The 19,906-nt window shown below is 43.2% G+C and overlaps 1 protein-coding gene across 4 annotated transcripts in view; it reads right to left on the bottom strand.

The window, feature by feature from the left end:
• The window catches only part of DIPK1A (divergent protein kinase domain 1A), a 40,612-nt gene extending 21,705 nt beyond the window's left edge, over nt 1-18,907 (bottom strand). The window contains exons 1-3 of one of the 4 annotated variants that reach the window (XM_048859842.2): nt 10,852-13,740; nt 10,130-10,352; nt 1,760-1,853 (exon numbers count right to left, since the gene is read on the bottom strand). Coding sequence is in view for 1 of the 4 variants with exons in the window: in XM_048859840.2 (XP_048715797.1) it covers nt 18,587-18,640 (54 nt within the window). In the remaining 3 variants the exon portion in view is untranslated. Of the gene's footprint in view, nt 1-1,759; nt 1,854-10,129; nt 10,364-10,851; nt 13,741-18,586 lie in introns of those variants that run through there. The other 3 variants (XM_048859841.2, XM_048859843.2, XM_048859840.2) reach the window with 3 other exon arrangements.
• Nucleotides 18,908-19,906: the final 999 nt, after the last annotated feature.

Below are 19,906 nucleotides of genomic sequence, written 5' to 3'. Positions count from 1 at the left end.
ACATTAATGCTTTACACCATCTTAGCAACTCACAAACATGAATGGAGTTTATACTTGCAACATCTGTGTTGTAAGGAAATATTAACACCTTCATTTTACAGACAGGAAAATAGGCATAGAGAGATTTAGGGATTTGCCCAGATCACACAGGAAGTGTGTGGCGGAGCAAGGACCTAAATCCAGATCTCATGAACCCCAGTCTAGTGCTTGAATTGCAACACCATCTGTCCTCTCACCTTCTGCTATCAAGATATGAAAGTATCATCCGTATTTTTAATATCCATCTCTCCTTATCTATTCCGCTTAGATTTGTTTGAGTCTTCCAAGAAAACTTTCATAGAAGAATCATAGAAGATTAGGGTTGGAAGGGAGCTCAGGAGGTCATCTAGTCCAACCCCCCCGCTTAAAGCGGGACCAACCCCCAATTTTTGCCCCAGATCCCTAAATGGCCCCCTCAAGGATTGAACTCACAACCCTGGGTTTAGCAGGCCAATGCTCAAACTACTGAGCTATCCCTCCCCCCTAACAGAATGTCACCTGGTTCCATCCAAAAATACAAAGCTTCAGTATAAGTAAGAAGTATAGCTTGCCATGAATAAAACATTAAGTGTGTTTGGGGAAAATAAATTGGCAACTCTGAGCCCAAGTAGCCATCTTGTTGAAGAAATGCCACTTGTGACAACACCTGTGTGACAGACTGCTGAAAGAAACTAAATAAAATTGTCAGACTGCTTTAATGATGTTTCAGCAATCAAAACTTGTTTCTACAAAACATTTCATTTTAAGTTATTTGAAATGTTACAATCTGAAACTTGCTTAGAGTTGTGCTTTTTTGTTCCTAAACTACCAGTGTTGCAAATTAAGTCACTTCAACAAGACAGTCAACCATAAAACATGCTTTATTTATTATGAGAACCATTTCATACCCTTTACAATTTTAGACTGCTGGAGAGAATAAAATGAGGGCAGTTTTCCTTTACATACAAAGATAATATTTACCTAGAAATAACAGTCACAGTTAAAAAATATAAACACTTTTTCAAAGTATTTGCAACTACTGACTTTTCTGAAATTTTCTGTGAAAGGGTAAATACCATGGTTTATGGTACCTGAACTTAAACTTTTGCTTATGGATACTTGAAAAAGATCACTGAAATTTTTTTAAACTGATCTTGGGGTACTGTGGATGCTCATCCTATAGTGTAACAAGATATTACACACCTTTAATATAAATTTTGGAAAGGAACATGAAATAAGATTAACCAAATCAACTCTTACTAAAGAAAGCTGACTTTTAAAGATTCAGGTAGCTTAGAACAATTCAAATACTCAAGGCTCCTCTTACTTACATCTAGTTTCTCTCCCTCTCTGCTTCCTCAAATAACTGTTTAGAGAAAACTGCAACTTACAACAGAAGAATTATATAGCAACACCGGAATTATCAAATCCGATCAGAAAAATCGTCCATCTAGTTGAGCAGACAGTACTGACAGTGTACCAGATGCTTCAAAGGAAGGGCAAGATACCTCATAATGGAATTATCCATCCAGAAAATATTTTAATTCTATAATCCAAACAAACAGGTATAGTATCATGGGTTTATGGTTCAGATCATATATTTTCTCTAAGCCAGAAGAGTCATTAACACTATAAATGCTCACCACATACAAAATTCAAAGTAAACTACTATTAGAAATTTCTGATGGAGAAAGACCTAGGAGAGAACTACCTGTAGTAAGGAGACTGAACTACCTCTTACCCTTATAGAAGGTGGTCCCTCCAAATCAGAGCTCAGGTCAGCAATGGGCCAGTGTAAGAAAGCTCACACTTTGGCTGCCTGCATCGTATCTGACCTGTGAATAAACAGAGGATTTCAGTTTCCAGAACAGCCAGTTCCTTAACCTTCATGCACATTAGAGCTGATGAGAAAATTGAATTTCGGAGTAAACTATTGATTTTTAAATCATTAGCTTCATTTTTTAAGCCTGGGGGCTAGAGTCCCTGCTAGGGAAAACAGCTGGGGTTTTAAAATCTTTGGACCTATGCTTTTTGTTATTATTTTAAACATCTGCATCCTAAATGTAGCAAAGTGTCACAAAAGAATCATCTGAGGGATTCTGAACTTCATACCAAATTAGATGGTAGCAATCATCTATGCTTCACTAAAATACAATGTTATTGTAGAGGGAGCAGTATTGGCTACAGTTGAATGTGCACAACTGTCACCAGCCTAACAAACTGATTGTAGAAGATTTCCTAGCATGGTCTCTGCCCAGAGGTGAATTATTTTGGAAAGTCTGAACAAAATCAGTTGACCCTTTTTGCACAGGTAGGAGGGTAGAAAAGTAATACACATTTTTTCCCATTATAAAAATATACTTGCAACTTTTATTAAAATAAAACACCACACATAAATCCACAGCCAAATTAGCTGTGGATTGAAAGTTGAAATTTGGCATAAAAATATACAGATCTTATTGAAAAGGGGTATCTTCACTTGTTCCAGGGGAAATTAATCATGGTTGTAGAAAAAAGTTGTAAGATACTATATTATTTTAGATATAATGCTCTAATGTAAATAAATATAATATATTTAAATATCATAATAAATAGTGCAAGGGGCCACTGCTAAAGTTGCATGTGAATCTTAATTTGGTGTCTACTGATATTTATTCATTCAACCTTAATGTTCTATTAACACTTTATGGAATTATTTTAAAACAGCCATTTTAAGATGGCATGTTCTGATTTAACTTAGTAGAGGTCAGATCTAACAACAGCATGGAACTGTAGAAGGGAAGTGTAACAAATCACTAGAGGAATAAAGCAGTGACAATGCAGAAACTTGAGTACCAAACATTCTCTGAATGACAGTATGTATCTTTAAGTGGATCCTAAAGTCAAAATTAGGCTGTCGATTAATCAAAATTAACTCAAAAAATTAATTGTGATTAATCGCTATTTTAAACAATAGAATCCCAATTGAAATTTATTAAATATTTTTGGAGGTTTTTCTACATTGTCAATTACAACACAGAATACAAAGTGTACTGTGCTCACTTTATTTTTGATTTTTTTATTTTTGATTACAAATATTTGCACTGTAAAAATGATAAAAAATAGTATTTTTCTATTCACCTCATAGAAGTACTGTAGTGCAATCTCTTTATTGTGAAAGTGCAACTTACACATGTAAATTTGGTTACATAACTGCATTCAAAAACAAAAAGTGTAAAACTTTAGAGCCTACAAATTCACTAGGTCCTACTTCTTGTTCAACCAACTGCTAAGAAAAACAAGTTTGTTTACATTTATGGGAATCAATGCTGCCCGCTTCTTATTTACAATGTCACCTGAAAGTTAGACCAGGCATTCGCATGGCATTTTTGTAGCTGGCATTGCAAGGTATTTACATGCCAGATATGCAAAACATTCGTATGCCCCTTCATGCTTTGGCCACCATTCCAGAGGACATGCTTCCATGCTGATGATACTCATTAAAAAATAATGCATTAATTAAGTGTGCGACTGAACTCCTTGGGGGGGGATTGTATGCCTCCTGCTCTGTTTTACCCGCATTCTGCGATATATTTCATGTTACAGCAGTCTCGGGTGATGACCCAGCACGTGTTGTTCATTTTAAGAACACTCTCACTGCAGATTTGACAAAACGCAACAAAGGTATCAATGTGATATTTCTAAGGATAGATTCAGCACTCAACCCAAGATTTAAGAATCTGAAAGTGCCTTCCAAAATCTGAGAGGGACGAGGCATGGAGCACACTTTCAAATGTCTTAAAAAAGCAACACTCCGATGTGGAAACTACCACTAATTTTTCCTTTTTGGTGATTTGGGTTTTAACCTTCTGCTGGTGACATCCGACTCAGATGATAAAAATGAACATGCATTGGTCCGCACTGTTTTGAATCATTCTCGAACAGAACCCATCATCAGTATGGACGCATGTCCTCTGGAATGGTGGTTGAAGCATGAAGGGACATACGAATCTTTAACGCATCTGGCACGTAAATATCTTGTGACTCTGGCTACAACAGTGCCATGCAAACACCTGTTCTCACTTTCAGGTGACATTGTAAACAAGAAGTGGGCAGCATTATCTCTTGCAAATGTAAACAAACTTGTCTGGCTGAAGTAGGACTTAGTGGACTTGTAGGCTCTAAAGTTTTACATTGTTTTATTTTTGAATGCAGTTTTTTTTGTACATAATTCTACATTTGTAAGTTCAACTTTCGTGATAAATAAATAGATTGCATGACAGTACTTGTAATGGGGGAACTGAAAAATACTTTTTTTTTTTACAGTGCAAATATTTGTAATAAAAAATAAATGTAAAGTGAGCCCTGTACACCATATTCAGTGTTGTAATTAAAATCAATATATTTGCAAATGTAGACAACATGCAAAAATATTTAAATAAAAAGGTATTCTATTATTGTTTAACAGTGCGATTAATTGTGATTTTTTTAAAATCACAAAATTAATCGCAATTAATTTTTTTAATTGCTTGACAGCCCTAATCAAAATGCTTCAAATGAAATATTAATTCTTTAGAAAATTCACTAAAGACCTTAGTACTGTACCTCAAATTGCTCCTCCGAAGAGTTTCTCCCAATGCTCTTTACAATTTGGTTTTCCCTACATTAAGAATGGTAGATCCTGGAATACCTTACAAAGATCTGATATTTGGGGTCCAGATAACATTTCAAAAGAAACAGATTCTCTATTGAAAACTTGTAGGGACGACTAATTTTTTGTTATTAAATTACACTCTGAGTGAAGGACTTCATCATTCCTAGTCCCCTCCAAGTTTTTAATGTGCTTGCACCACTAAGTCATTGAATTAAGACTGAACATTTAAAAAATGCATTCACATTAAAAGGCAAGATAACTCTGCTAGGGAATTATTAGGTCACATCTATACCGTAAATTCTGCAAAGCCAAAAAAAGCTGGGTGTCAAGGTTCCTTCCCCACTCTGAACTCTAGGGTACAGATGTGGAGACCTGCATGAAAGACCCCCTAAGCTTATTCTTACCAGGTTAGGTTAAACACTGCCACCACCAAAGTGTTACACAAAGAACAGGGGAAGTGCCCACTTGGAAATGTCTCCCCTGTACAAAATATCCCCCCAAGCACTACACCCCCTTTCCTAGGGAACGCTTGATAAAAATCCTCACCAATTTGCATAGGTGAACACAGACCCAAACCCTTGGATCTTAAGAACAATGAAAAAGCAATCAGGTTCTTAAAAGAGAATTTTAATTAAAGAAAAAGTAAAAGAATCACCACTATAAAATCAGGATGGTAAATACCTTACAGGGTAATCAGATTCAAAACACAGAGAATCCCTCTAGGCAAAACCTTAAGTTACAAATCCCATGTCCTCAGGTAGAATTGGACAGATAATGGATAAAAGGAAAAGTGGGACAGGGATAGGGCAGAAAGGATAAAGTTTTAGGGGAAAGTGGCAGGGAGCAATTGATAACAGTAATAGTGTCATCCTTTATGGACCAGTATTAGGAAAGGATGGGGGCACGGTCAGTGGATTTCCAGATATTTGCTATCAGCAGAGGAATGAGGAGACTCAGGAATCTGGATTCCATTCCAGGCTCTAGAGGGGAAACATTCTCTAGGGAGCATAGCCTCTTCTGGCTCCTCATCCCCATCCTCTCACCTAGCTCCTCAAGCTTCTCCACCCGCATCCTTCTCTCCAGACACCCCTACAGTTTAAAACCCATTCTCCTTCTCCAGCCATTTCTAGTCCCCACCCACTTGTTCATAGTCTGTTTGCTCAGCCAGTCCCAGTTTCATCCTTTCCTGGCACCTTATCCAATCTGCCTGTCTCCTGTTGCCCCATCAGCTCCCAGTCCCCCACTCCTCATCTGAGTTCAGTCTTTCCCCCCCAACCAATGGCTCCTAGTCCTATTCCCCCACCCATCACTTCCCCACACCAACTCCCAGTCCCAGTCTTCTTGCCCAGCTAGTCCCAGTCTCCTTCACCACTAATTCCCAGTTTCCCTTATCTTTCCCCCACCCCTCTCAGCCTCTAGTCCAAGTCCTCCCCACAATCCTCAGAGGCTCTTTGTCCTGACCAACTCCCATTGCCACCCCCGGTCTGGCTCTTGACCACTCTGCATTTGTATCAGGCAGCTTCCTCTTCCAGATAGTCTTGGTGTCAGCAGGAAGGGACTGAGAGAACAGGAGACTTTCCCTGCTCTCAGTTCAGGTGCTTGGTCCCAGCCCACAGCAACCCAGAGCTACAACTGAATGGAAAAATCTGCTGAGCTCCTGACTTGAGCATGCAGATAGATATTTTAGCTGCAGAGTTCTAGCAAGTCTCTAGGAGCATGTGCAAGCTGCAGTTTTTCAAATTAGGAAAAAATAATGTAATATATTAAGGGACCATTTTTCAATTTTCTTTAATGATATGCACTGTGGACCAAATATTGCCTCTCATTTATGCCCAAGAACAAAAAGCCAAACTCGAGAGGAGAAAATGCAGAGTGGAAGCACTGAATCCCAATCTTAGTTCCCCTATAACCTCAAGAGTTCACATTCAACACATCTTCAAATAATTCCAGCTGTGGTGGGGCTCTTAGCACAAGATATAGGGGTCAACATTACACATTTTACCTAATGACCCCAATTCCTTATGCATCTTTACCAGCTTTGGGCTGGATCCTGCAACTTCTTGGCAGGAAGTTGAGAGTCCATCACAAGTTCAGTTGTTTAGTCACTCTCAGCACAGAATACAGGCGCAAAACAATGTTGCTGTTGTAGCACTACTCTCTAAAAGTACACAACATAGCCCCGTTAAAAAAAATCTTACGATTTCAACAAACTTGGAGGGAAGGGTACTAACTACTGAATCAGCAACACCATTTCTTATAGCAGCTGGGTTTTTCCTTGAAGGACTTCCATCCAGATGTTGATCAGGTCTTTCCCTGCTTAGCCTAAGCCCTGGTCTACACTACAAATTTATGTCAGTGTAACTACATCACCATACCCGCAAGTTATGCAGTTATATAGCCCTAACTCCCAGCATAGACATGCTATATTGACAAGAGGACTTCTCCTATACACATAACTACCACTTCTCAGGGAGGTAGAGCACCTATGCTGAAAGGAGAAGCTCTCCCATCAGCGTAAGTAGTGTCTTCACAAAGTGGTACAGCTCCCCTGCTGCAGCGCTGTAAGTGTAGACAAGCCCTAAGAGTTTGAATAAAATTACAGCTCAAGGATGGCTACAAGCATACCCAGGAGATTTAAACATTCAATCATAACCACAAAAGGTAGACCCTACCCTCAGTCTAGGAGGGCATCAGACTGGTCCAAAAATAATTGCCAATTGACTGAACAAACTCTATTTTAAAGCACTAGTTTATTAGAACAGTAATAAAAACAAAAAGAAAAGAATGGAACCATAGTACAAACAAAAAGGTAAGCTTCTGACCACATCAGGGCATTCTTGTTGGAATATTTGACAATATTAGACAGTGGTCAAATAACAGGTGATTAGCAGACATTATTTGACCAGATAGGTCACTGTCTTGTCACACCTACCTCAGTCATTACTACATCTAACATTTTCAAAGTTGCTACCAAAAGACAGGGACCTAAATAAAAGTGGCTTGAGCTTTGATTGTGCTGAACTCCTACAGACTTTGGTCAGAGCTCAGCTCCTTTGGCACTCAGGCCATTTTTATTAAGGTACCTAAATATGGCCTGAGATGCCTAGAGTTAGGCACCTAAGCCTGACAATTTTAGTCTATGTTCTTTGCTTAACAATGCCAACAAAGGATCTGCAATCAGTTTAAGTCACCACTCACAATACCATTTCCTGAGATCGTCTCCCTAGATGAATCATTCAATTATCATCTTTGGCCTAATTTTTCTGTAACTAGCTAGAGTACCAAACAGAAAAAATGACTTTGTTTGCCTTTGCAATCAAAGTAGAAGATATCACAGCATCAGAGAAGTGGTACAAAAAAAGCTACATTTTAGAAAATTTTGTCGTTCGGTCCACACTCAATTAATTGTCATCAATAGTTTACTTTATGGGATCGGTTATTTAATAGAAATGAATTTCACCATTCTTAGCAAGTTACACAAACTTTTATTTAAGGGGACCAGTTTCCCTCAACCCCATAATTCACTCTGGAAATATATGTCTCAATATTTATAACAAACAATATTTAGCTTTTGTCTATACTCTTTTCTCTATTGTTCCTTTCCAGGACTTAATTTTTAATGACTTGTCTTCACTGCATTGTTAGCTTGAGTTGGTACACTCGAGCTGGCCTAACTCAAGTGAGAGCAGCCATACTGCAAAGGCAAGCTTGAGCCACCTTCCAGTTCTACACTGTTCACACTGTAGAGTACTGATTCAAGTGAAGGCACTTGCCTTCTTGGGACATACTCCTTGGTTCTCAGCACTGCACTATTCTGAGCAGCTCCTTTCAAACTTTCACTGTGTATGTCAGAAAACTGTCTATATTGGTCAAATGGGTGGAAGTAGTGTTCACCCAGCAACCTACTGCAGTACACCACTTCTACTTATGTTTGTTGTCTGCATTCTGGTGGAAAACAATGGATCCCACTCAGAATGATGAGTAGGATCCACGGCTCTTACCCACCCAGCTCCTGGTTCCCCTGCAATCTTGGAGTTGCAGGAAGTGACTGATGTGCTCTGTATCAGTGTTCCTTCATAAGACGGCCTTCTTTGAATTTGCATTTATTGTTATGGTGATGCCAAAATAAAATTGTGTTGTTAAGTACCCATCTCTTTCTAGCGCAAATCAAAACTCGCAGAAACAAAGGGACTGAACAAAGATTATTTATTCAAACTGAATAATACTATCAGTACATCTGCTTTAAGCATTTAACAATGCAACAATGAATAACACTGTCAGTGGAGCCAATTTAACTTTATTACTCCGCAACAGTGCACTATACGATCAGTCCAGCTGCCTTAAGCAGATGTGACATGCACAAGGGGTACAGTGCCATGTCATAGGAACAGGAAGTCTATATAGTCAGGGTACCGGTCATCACCCTGCCATCTCTGCACAGAAGTAGAGTGAAGAGGTTAAACTTACCATGGGCACTTACTTCCATGCACTGAGTAACCCCTGCCATGCAGGGGTCACTGGGAGCAGCTCATGGTGTTATGGTTAAGGCTGCGATTTAGTCACGGAAGTCACAGATTCCGTGACTTCCAAAAACCTCTGTGACTGCAGCCAGCCCCTGAAGGGTTCATGTTTAGTTATTCCACCTGGAAACAGTCAGGGCACACCCTGACTGTTTTGTAGAAGCAATGCACACATTGCTCTATTCAAGGACAAGGACTAGATATGAACCATGAGAAGTTGATTAAAGGACAGTAACCGTGGGAAGCTTTCTTAGCCTGGGCTCAAGATCTGAGAACCAGGATTGTAGTAGATAAAATTTGGTAAACAAGTATATTAATCAACGTCATACATTCCTTTGTGTGTCTTTTTGCGGTAGAAGTATGTAATGCATAGGGGGGAGAAATATAATGAAGGTGGAAACCTGGGGGAAGCAGCCCATTTCAGCTGACCAGCCTGCTTGCTTGCATAAAGCTGTGTTCTGTCTCATCATTGAACCGCCACAAACCCCGACTGGGAGCTGCAAGGTTGGTTCCCTGCCGCCGCCACCACCAGGCAGACCCTCCACAGGTTCCGGCTGTCGTGAGTGGCATCCCCGCAGCTCACAGGCAGAACCTCCGGAGTTCGGAGCCGCCAGCAGAGGGGACCCTGGAGCTCCCAGCCCAACCACAGCTTCCCAGGCTCACGTTATCATGGATATTTTTAGTAAAAAAGTCAGGGACAGGCTTCCATGAATTTTTCATTATTGCCTGTGACCTGTCCGTGACTTTTACTAAAAATATCAGTGACAAAATCTTCGCCTTAATTATGGTTCATGGCTGCAAGATTAGGCTGGAGATGAACCTGGGCAAATGCAGTGGCCAGGCTGCTCTGGCACTTACTGACCATAATGCCTAGAAGGCATACAATCATTTGGTGTGGGTTCTCCTTGTGTTTCTGCTAGCAGTCTGGCTTGCACATGGCACATTATGGGCAACTTACTCTGCCACCATGCATTTCTCCCTCTCCAACATCATCTTAGCTGCAATCTGGAATTGCTGTTCCTCCTCCAGCATCTCCCTTTGAAGCTCAAAGAGCAGGTCAGACCTTCTGCCCAAGTCCCTCAAAAGGTCCTCCTGTGTTCTCTACCTTCTGCTTCTAGACTCTGGTGCTGATAGTCATTGGCCTTCTGGGAGGGTGGCTGGACTGCACTTATGCAAATGAGCTGTAAAGCAAAGAAACAGTACATAGCTTTACTGTGTAGGGTAAAAAAGGAAGAGAATCTCCCCTTTATCTTTCTTTGTCACATCAAGATATTAATTGAGGAGAGTGAAATGAAAAACTCTTCACTTTGCAGCTGCTAAATTCCAGAGTTCTTGAAATGGCAGTTTGTTCCTCTACATTCCCTGCTGTGCTGGATGGACATTACTGGATGCCAGGTTCTAGGGGTGGAGGGGTAGGGAAGGAGATCATGGTTTCCTATGCCCAGCAAGAAACGCTGAGGCAGCATTACCTAAAATCTACCCTCTGGATGTCGGGGATGGTGAAGGTAATGATGGTTCCCACACCCCAAAGGGACACTACAGATGGCATCTCTTAAAGGCCGCCCTCCACCACATAACATACCCTTGTGTGGATTGGTTCTACAAAGGTAATAACAGGTCCCTTATGTCATATCTGCCCCTCCTCCCCCCAACCATAACAACTGTCATTCAAGACCTTACCCGGCTGAAGTAATGCTGTTTCAGCTGCTGCTTTCTGCATCTTCTCCCCAGAGTCTTGGTCAAGGATGGAGTGACTGTGGCCCCTAGCATTGGTTCTGCCTCACGCGAGAACTCCACGTCCAGAAACAGGCCCAGTTCTGGGTCCTCCTCAGGATCCTCCATGATCAATCACTCATGAACTTCTCAAGAGGCCTTTGAGCTGCCTAGGTACAGAGCTGCATGCTGGCGATCACCCAGTCAAACTGTAGTCAAGTGAGCTTGCCAGGGTTTCACTTAGTCATTTCCCAGCAGTACAGTGTCTTCAGGGTTTTAATAGCTGCGCTAGAACAAATGCTACAGGTGCAAAGGGCCACATGGAAGACAGGGTCCAAAGTATCAAACTGAGTATTAATACACGGTAGATAATGTCCAATCAAGATACGAGGGGGACCAGACAACAATTAACCTGGGTGGAAGTTTCAGGAAGGCATGGGGGTAGACCTCATGATACTTGAATGGACTGGACTGTAAGCAAAGTCCTGATTGCATTACTATGCAAACTTCACCTGCACTCAAGCTTCAACCCATCCATCCCAACAAGCCACCGGCATCTACCTCAGGCTTAATGCACCACTTACTTTACCTAGAGAGGTTTGTGTGCAGACCTGAGGCAGGTAAGGGACAACATTCAAGTTATTCTTCAAAATAACAATGCAGTGAAGACAAGCCCCTTGTTTTGTTTTTAAATTAGAACTTCAGCAATATTAACATAAGTCAACTAGATATCTACATACAATTGAAATGTAATGTGTACTGATGTCAATAGGACTAATCAGCTGAGTAACTGCTCACCAGTGTAAAGCTATCTATACACTGTGAGCTTCTTCAGGGTACAGTCCAGGGCAATTCTATTCAGTATCTGGGTTCTACAGAATACACAATAGCAATAGTACATATCTGCCTAAGACTGGATTTCAGTTACTCCCTTTAAACTCTATTGCCCAGGTTGGCCAGGAAAAAAAAAAAAATCCAACTTATTTCTAAGCGCCACCACTTCCAAACACACACATAGCACAACACAAGAAGCCTGGTTAGTAGGAGCTGTTCAACATGCACTTTGGACTTAATGTCACTCTCACTTTAGTTTTGCGGTTCATCTTCAATTTAGTCCTTCACTTTAGATATATTTTCATTTTAGGATGACTGATTTTAACAGACCGAATGTCCTCCATGGCAGGGCATCTGTATGAAACAGCTGTTCACACAACTCTGGGATCAATATGGCTTGCAAACTTTTTTTGGACAAGCAACTTTAGGCAGGATGCCAGAGCAATTTATAGCAATTAGACAAAGGAGATGAAGGATTCTCTTCGGAAGGTCTGCCGTTGCAGAGCAGCAAGTCCGTAGATAACAGGATGCTGGGAGCAGTGTTTGGCTGGAAAGAAAGGTACTCTTGTTCTACCACAGGAAGACCCTTTATTTCCTTGGATTTTTTTTAAGAGTGAATCTTTTGCTGCTTTGCAATTAGTTTAGTTACCCTGCTCTTGATGTAATCTTTTATAATACCTACAGGAAAAAGTGGCTACGAATGATTTCATCAGATCCTTAGAACCTAAGGCAATCCCAAAAAACTGCCTTCTTGAAGCCTGTTACAGATTTCTTTACTGCAAAACTCCCCTAGACAGAGAAGTTCTATATATCGTGTTTCTGAATTATATTTATTGACAATTCTTGCAAGGCATATTTAACATGTTTTCCTCAGTATTTTCCCCACACAAACTGTGAAAGTAAGACTGGCACAACTGACCAGAAATTACAGCAAGTGAAAGCTAAAGAAAACCTCTTTGTCTTACTTTTCTAAATAAAACTTAACCTGGTAAACAGCAACAGGATTTTTTCTTTTGTTTTGTTTGCTTAAAGGTTTTAACATAATGGCTGATCAACTGTAGAACAGAAACAGAACGAAGCCAGAATATAATTTTAGAAAATCTGGAGTGACTGAGGGAAAAAGAAGAACGTAGGTTTTATGGAAAGTTTAATATATTCACTGTGTAGATGATTATTCATACAGATATATTTCATATGGACATGTGGCAATATCCTAGAAAACTCTGAACAATCATTAAATGATTAGGACTCTGGGAGTGCAAGAATTTTGAGATGAGCCAGAAAGGAAGAGCCAGCAAATACTGGCTCTTTCCTCCACGCTACATTCTCACCAATCCTCTTGGTCTTGGACATGAGCCAGGGAACACAGGCATGAAGGAAGAAGCTTGACACACCTAAAAAGGCATATACACAAACATCTTGCTATCACTTTTACATTCTACTAAAATGTGTGCTGCATGGTAATTATACAGTCATCCCCTGGGATGCATATCTGGTAAAACCACTTCTGGCAAAATTCAAAGCTGGATGCATTCCAGAGGACATGGGTAATAGCAAACTGAAAGATATCAGGACGAATTATTAGCCAGTTTTTCTGTAACTACTTAAAAACTTCTTATAGCAGAATATAAAGTAACATGTATCCCTTTGGTTAATTCTACAAAGTGTTTTACTACCATATTATATAATCTTGTTTAAATAAACTACATAGAACACAGGTCTCAGTTCTGTACTGCAGGTTCCAGCTAATGTTTACTATGCTTCCAGCTCATTAATATTGTCATTTGACCACATTAGGAATTTCCTTTTGTTATCTGCTCATTTCTATTTTAAATTATTTATAAAGACGCAGTATGTTTCACCCAGGTTGGTGTGAACACATAACATTTGGTGTTTGTGAATAATGGAGAATTGCAATTGACAAGGCATGGATGCATTCACGCTTTCTCTAAAAATGGTAAACATATACATTAGACTCTATGATGATGAATGTCTTGATCTATTTATATCTTAAATAATCAGCAATTTGAGGAACAAGTGCGAGATGGACATTGTACTACAGTAAAAGATAAGATAGAAAAACAGGATGTTCTCTCATAAGTAAAGAAGATCGAAAATAAATCAAGGATTAAAAACTGAGGGAAATCAGATTACTGTAATCTGCTACCAGTGACTTTTCTGATTGCTTGCACTTGAGATCTTTTAAGACAACAGGCAAATTTTTGCCTCACAATATTATTTAAGCCAGTAGGACTGCACATGATATGACTAAAAAATTCAGCACAGTATTTCTCTTGGTAGCGGATACATTTCCAAGCGTGAAAAGCTCTTCTCTACACTACTGTTGCCACACATGAATCTACTAGTTTGTCAATCACAATACAGTTATTCTAGTTAAAAGATTTGCACGTAAACTGGCTGCTCTTAGGAACAACCTAGATCAGCATTCCCCCAAATTTTTGAAAGCTAAGCCCCCTTCCCTTCAAAATAAAGGGAATCAGACACACCCATGCGTGTTTGATGAGCAGTGAAATAGTTAACAGTGTTAACATTTAAATTATTTACTGAGATAGCATCCATTGAAATGAACGGGGCACTTCATACTTCAGAGCCATTGTTTCAGGCTTCCTTCAGACTCAGGCAGACATTGCTTCAGATACATAGTGCGTGTAACACACAGGTCAAGTTTTTCTTTACAACCATAACAACTACAGACTTGTTCTTTTTTAAAAAACGAGTAGGAGACTTGAAACCTTTCAGCTCTCTAGAGCCTCAGATTTGTCAGTGCCATTTTGGCTAGTTATTTGTGCCTCCCCAGGGGAGATATACCCACACTTCGGGAGATACTGTTTTTGACTGTTAGTAAGGAGGATGAAAAAAATAAATAAATCGGTGAGACAGACTCTCTTCTGAAGCCAAATTCCAAAAGGGGAGCAACAAACACGACAGTTCTGGGTCCCAGATTCTGAGGGCTGGTCTATACTGTCCCAACACCAGTGTAAATTACAGCAGGCCAGGGCTGCTCTATAATCTCTAAAGGAATAAATGCTAGTGGAGAAGCACTATAGAGCCACACTTGATCCCCCAGTACCTCTGCAGGCAGGGGCAGCAAGTTGTATGGGCCCGTGGTGCCCGGGCTCCAGAAAATTCAGAGCCTGGGGGCCCAGCTCCACCAGTGTTTGGGGCCCGGTCTCTCCCCTGGCACCGCCTGCTGACCCCGCATGACTCCCCCAGAGCGTTCCCCGGCCCTGCCTGCTTCCCCTGCGCACCCCCTCCCCAAAGCAGCCCTGCCTGCCCTGGGCAGTGGGTGGCTGCCCCCTGCAGCTCCATGCTGTGCTCCCTCACCAGCCGTGGCCGGCTACAAGGGAGCGGCATTGGGGGCAAGATGAGGCAGCTGCTGTGCCTGCAGAGGGAGGAGGCACATGGCAGCACCCCCCCAGACAGGTGACTCTGAGTCAACTCCAAGGAGGAGGGGGGCTTATTCTGGCGGGACCTCCTGAGCAACACCCTGGGGGGGCTTGGGTGAGTGTCAGGGAGGGGTGCCCCCCCAAAGCTCGCTGTTGCCAACAGAGAGAGGGCTGGGCTGTGGGGAGTCCTCCTCTCTGGCCCCCAAACCCAGCCCTAGGACAGCCTGCCTGTTGCACCCCAAACTCATCCCCCAACCCAGCCCCATGCCCCGCAACCCCCCGTCCCAGCCCAGAGCCCACACCCAAACTCCTTCCAAGCCCACACCTCTCCTGTACCCAAACTCTCTCCCAGAGCCTGCACCCCAAACCCCCTCCTGTACCCAAACTCCCTCCCACAGCCCACACCCCCCCCGCACCCCAACCCCCTGCCACAGCCCAGAGCCTGCAACCAGCACCCAAACTCCATCTCAGAACCTGAACCCCTCCCACACCCAAACTTCCTCCCAGAGCCTGCACTCCAAACCCCCTCCCGCACCCAAACTCCCTCCCAGAGTCTTAGGCAGTGGAGGACTTGGACCCATTCTGGGCACCACCAAAAATTATACAAACCTGCCGCCCCTGATGCCAGGGTTGGGAGGGGCCTGCTCCGATGACTTTACAGCAGCCGAGAGATCAACCCACTCCATCCTCCTTGGCCAGGGGTATTATCAATCAGCCAGCTATAGCCAGATTTGAGCCTCTTTGTACAGCCCGAGGCGCACACAATGGCCAGATAAGAATAGAAAATTTGGCCTAATGTCTATCTGGTTTACACATTAAACAAGAGTAAAGTATTTTGACTTGCATCCTCATTTTTACCAACCTTTGGGGGCGCAAACTTGCTACAGGAGCTAGATGTTAATCAATTCCATTTACATAATTTTTTAAGAAGGTGGTACAAGAACCAATGAAGTTGGGAACCACTAAACTAGGCAACAGCTTTCTCTCTTTACAATAATATTCCCTTTCGGTCCTCCACTGCTATGTAGTATTGCTGTGTGTTGTTTAGAATCTTCCACTCTCCATCCCAGACATAGCTACATGTCAATAACGGGTTAAATGAACCCTTTATATAAAGTCTGGTGAGCCCTTTGGGATCTTTAGAAGGAAGAGCTATACAGTGTGGGAACACCACCACACAACGACAAGTAGAGCCAACATATTGACAGCCACCTGCCAATTCTACACATGCATCGAGTGGCAGAAAGCACATATCATAGCCTTTTTGAGTGTGAATTTATTTTGCTATCTCATTAACCCTCTCAAAACAGAACCATAAAAGGGTCTTTCAGAGGCATCAGTCCAAAGTCAGAATGGCTACTACTTTTCCTTCTTTCCCCAGCAAATATAATAGGAAACCAAAAGAAAAAAAATTGTTCCAGGGAAGTTCTATCAATGTTCTGACTCATGTTTTCTGTATATTTCAGAATTACGTCTCAGGAAAAGGTGGTTTCAAAAGCCAACGTCTTCCCATCCCAAGTCCAGTGAGGGGTGAGTGGAGGAAAAGCAGAGATTTGATGGTGGTTAGATTGAGTTATATTAGGGTAGAGGAGGCAACTAGTTTGGAGGGTACTAGCTAGGAAGCCTGTACAAGTGTCTGATTTTATTTTTTAAATGTGTTTTACAGCACGTACTTCAACAGATAAAGTTCTTAAAAGCAGGTAACTAAATAAATAGTTTAAGGATAACCCTTCCCATTTTAAATGCAAATGTTATTGACAATATTGCAGCTCAAACAACAGCAGCATTACAGAAGTCAATACTATCCCCTCCACTCCAAATACCCCCTATAAAGGTCTAGAGAAAGGCAATGCAAATGACAACAGACCTGAAAATACTTTAGTACAAGGAGATGAAGATGGTGGTTTAGGACTACTAAGTTTAAGAATGAGGAAAGAGGTGATGTAGTAAGTGAATAATAGTACAGAGAAGATTAATCAAGTGCTCCATGTACCCTCTCTCAAAACAGAAAAAGCAATGGACACCCACTGAAATGAAAATGCAAATATGAAGTAGATACAAGGAATTTCCTCCCCATATGCCTGAAGACATTCCTACACTAAGCTCATAGTCTGTGGATTTCAATATGAGACTCCATGTCACAAGGTATTCTTAAGGCAAAGAGAATTTTCTACCAAAAGATCTTATTTTGTTTTACAAAGATTGTTATTATTACCCTAATTTTACAGATGGGGGAAAGTGTATGCACAGACAATGTATGTAATATATATTCATAGCATACATTAATGCTGCCTACACTACATACACAGGTACACACACACACAAGGACATGCATGTGCACACATGCAGGGTGAAGCATCTGTTGTATATACAAGATATAGTTCTTCCCAAAAACAAAATATAGATCCCTTTAAAACGGTTTCCTTTTAGGGCAGGTGTCTCAAAAATGAACCATCTTGCTGCCCATATAAATAATTACATTTAATCTAAACTGTTACCGAATCCTGTCATTTTCTTCTCAATGGAATGGATGTCTGTAGAGTTAAAAAAAGATTTAACATGAATACAGTGGTGGCTCAAAGCCATTGGCAATATGATGGGTGTAGCTAGCCATTTGAATGGCACTTTGGAACTTGTTACACACATTAGTCCACATGCCAGCCTCTTTCTCTGGTTTCTGATAATCTCTGTAAACAGAGATGACTTTACACATCAACACTGCAGTGCTAAAGAGAGTTGGTTAAGGTGGTTGATAGAGTTCATTAGAGACCGATGACAGTGTTAGGAGGCCTGATGAAGAACCAGTGAGACCAGCCATCAACATACACGATCCCCAAAAGTAAATACAGAGAGAGAGAGAAAACGCGCGCATGGTGTGGGCTAATACACCTGCATTAACCCGTGACAGGCACATGACACTAGTGCTGATACTTCAGTTTAGCGGCTGGTATTTTAGGTTCCCATTTTAGATCTTACTAATGAAGTCTCGCTGCCAGGTCCAGTACCGGTCTCCCCCCCCCCCGACGTCTAACTTGCCAAACGGCCGAGGCTGCTCCGCATCCCACTCCTGGAAGCTGCCCAAGCCCCGCGGCCAGCTGGAGCGCGCCCCGCCGAAGGAGCCAGAGCAGCGGGCTGGCGCCGCCCCGCTCAGCCTGACACGCGCGGGTAGCTGCGCCCACGCCAGGCCGGCCGGGGATTGCCCGCACCTCTGTGCCGCGCTCAGACGGCAAAGGCAAGAGGGGCCGCGAGGGCAGCGCCCCTGCGCAGCGAGCCGAGGGGGAGCCGGGCCGGACCCACCAAAGCTTCTGGGGGCATGGCACGTCCCTCCCGCTAGTCTCGGCTGAGGTGCCCCGTAAGTGTGCGCGGCCTTCCCCCGGCGCCCGCCCCGCACATCGCCCCCGGCCTCGCCCCACAGGCCAGCCGCGACCCTGCGCCGGGGGGGCGGCACGCTGCCGGCCTACCTGAGCGTAGAAGGGTTTCCTGAGCCAGGCCCCCGGGAAGACCCTCCTCGCCATGGCAATGGCACATCCCCGCAGCGGGCTGCGCTCGGAGGCGGAGCGGAGGCAGCGCTTCCCCGCCCGGCCCCCTCCGCTCGCACCGCGGCGCCGGGAGAACGGGCTGGGGCGGGGGCCGCTGCGGCCCGCAGGGCAGGGGACGCCGGTCGCGGCTCCGACCCCGCTGCCCCTCAGCGCTGGCGGCTGCTACAGCAGCAACCGGCAGGGCAGCGCGCAGCCTTAAAGGGCTGCCGGCCAGTGTCTCTGCCGACACAGACCGCCCGCGCCGCCTCCTCAGCTTAAAGGGGAAGTTGGCCGCCCCAGCGCCGAGGGAGGATAACTCCCCCCTCCCCACGCAACAGCCTAGTACTGAGCACCCTCCCAGTGCGTGGGGCAGCGGCACACCCCCCCCTCCGCAGTCACGGGACCCCCCCGCAGTCACGAGCCCAGATCCACCCCCCCCCCCGACCCTGGTGCAATGCTGTGAAGCGAGGCTGCCCCTCTCAATAGTTCTAGGCCTTTGGGGGAGAGTAGCACCCAGATCTGGATTTAGGATGGGGGCTGGGCAGTGGGCAACCTCCCAGCGTGGTTAATTTTCCTCTAATCTCTCCTTTCCCTTCCCTCCACACACATGCTCAGACAGCAGCAGCAGGTCTAGTCCCATCTAGAGCTGGTCAAATAAGGAAGGAAGTTATTACTAATGTGTCTGATTGTACTACTGTGATATTATTTTGTACATATCTTTGACCAGAGGCATTTGAATAATGAAAATCTTTATGGAATAGTTGATGGGGAAGAACTCAAATACATTATTCATGCTGATTATTCTACCAACTCTATTCGTAGCTGCCTTTCTATAGAATTTCTAATATATCTGTCCCAGTAGTACCTACACAGTTGTGTTCAAATTTTCTGCTGCACTGCAAACTGGGTCTTGGCCTCCCCATCCATAAGTTCTGAGTATTTTACAGGCCAGCTCTGGCAACAGTTCTCTAGTGGGTCACCTCCCATATTCCGTATAACTACAGCGCCCTCATGTAGGGTTACTAACTTGGTAATATTTAAAAACCAGACACTCCAGCAGAAGTGCTAGAACCTCCCCTGCCCTGCTTCTTCCCCCACACCTCCCTGCCCCGCTACCCACTCTTCTTCCCCTCTGCCCCAAGTTCCTTGCTGCTTTTCCCCTCCCACCCGGGTCAGGAGGGACCTATCTTCGGAGCGGGGGCTGGGAGCTGCAGCCACCCGATGAAGATAGGAGGCGGCTCTGGCTGAGTAGGGGCTGGAGCA

Source organism: Caretta caretta, chromosome 8 (assembly GCF_965140235.1).
Source record: "Caretta caretta isolate rCarCar2 chromosome 8, rCarCar1.hap1, whole genome shotgun sequence".
In the NCBI taxonomy this organism is placed as follows: Eukaryota; Metazoa; Chordata; order Testudines; family Cheloniidae; genus Caretta; species Caretta caretta.
This window is presented reverse-complemented; position numbering and strand designations above follow the sequence as displayed.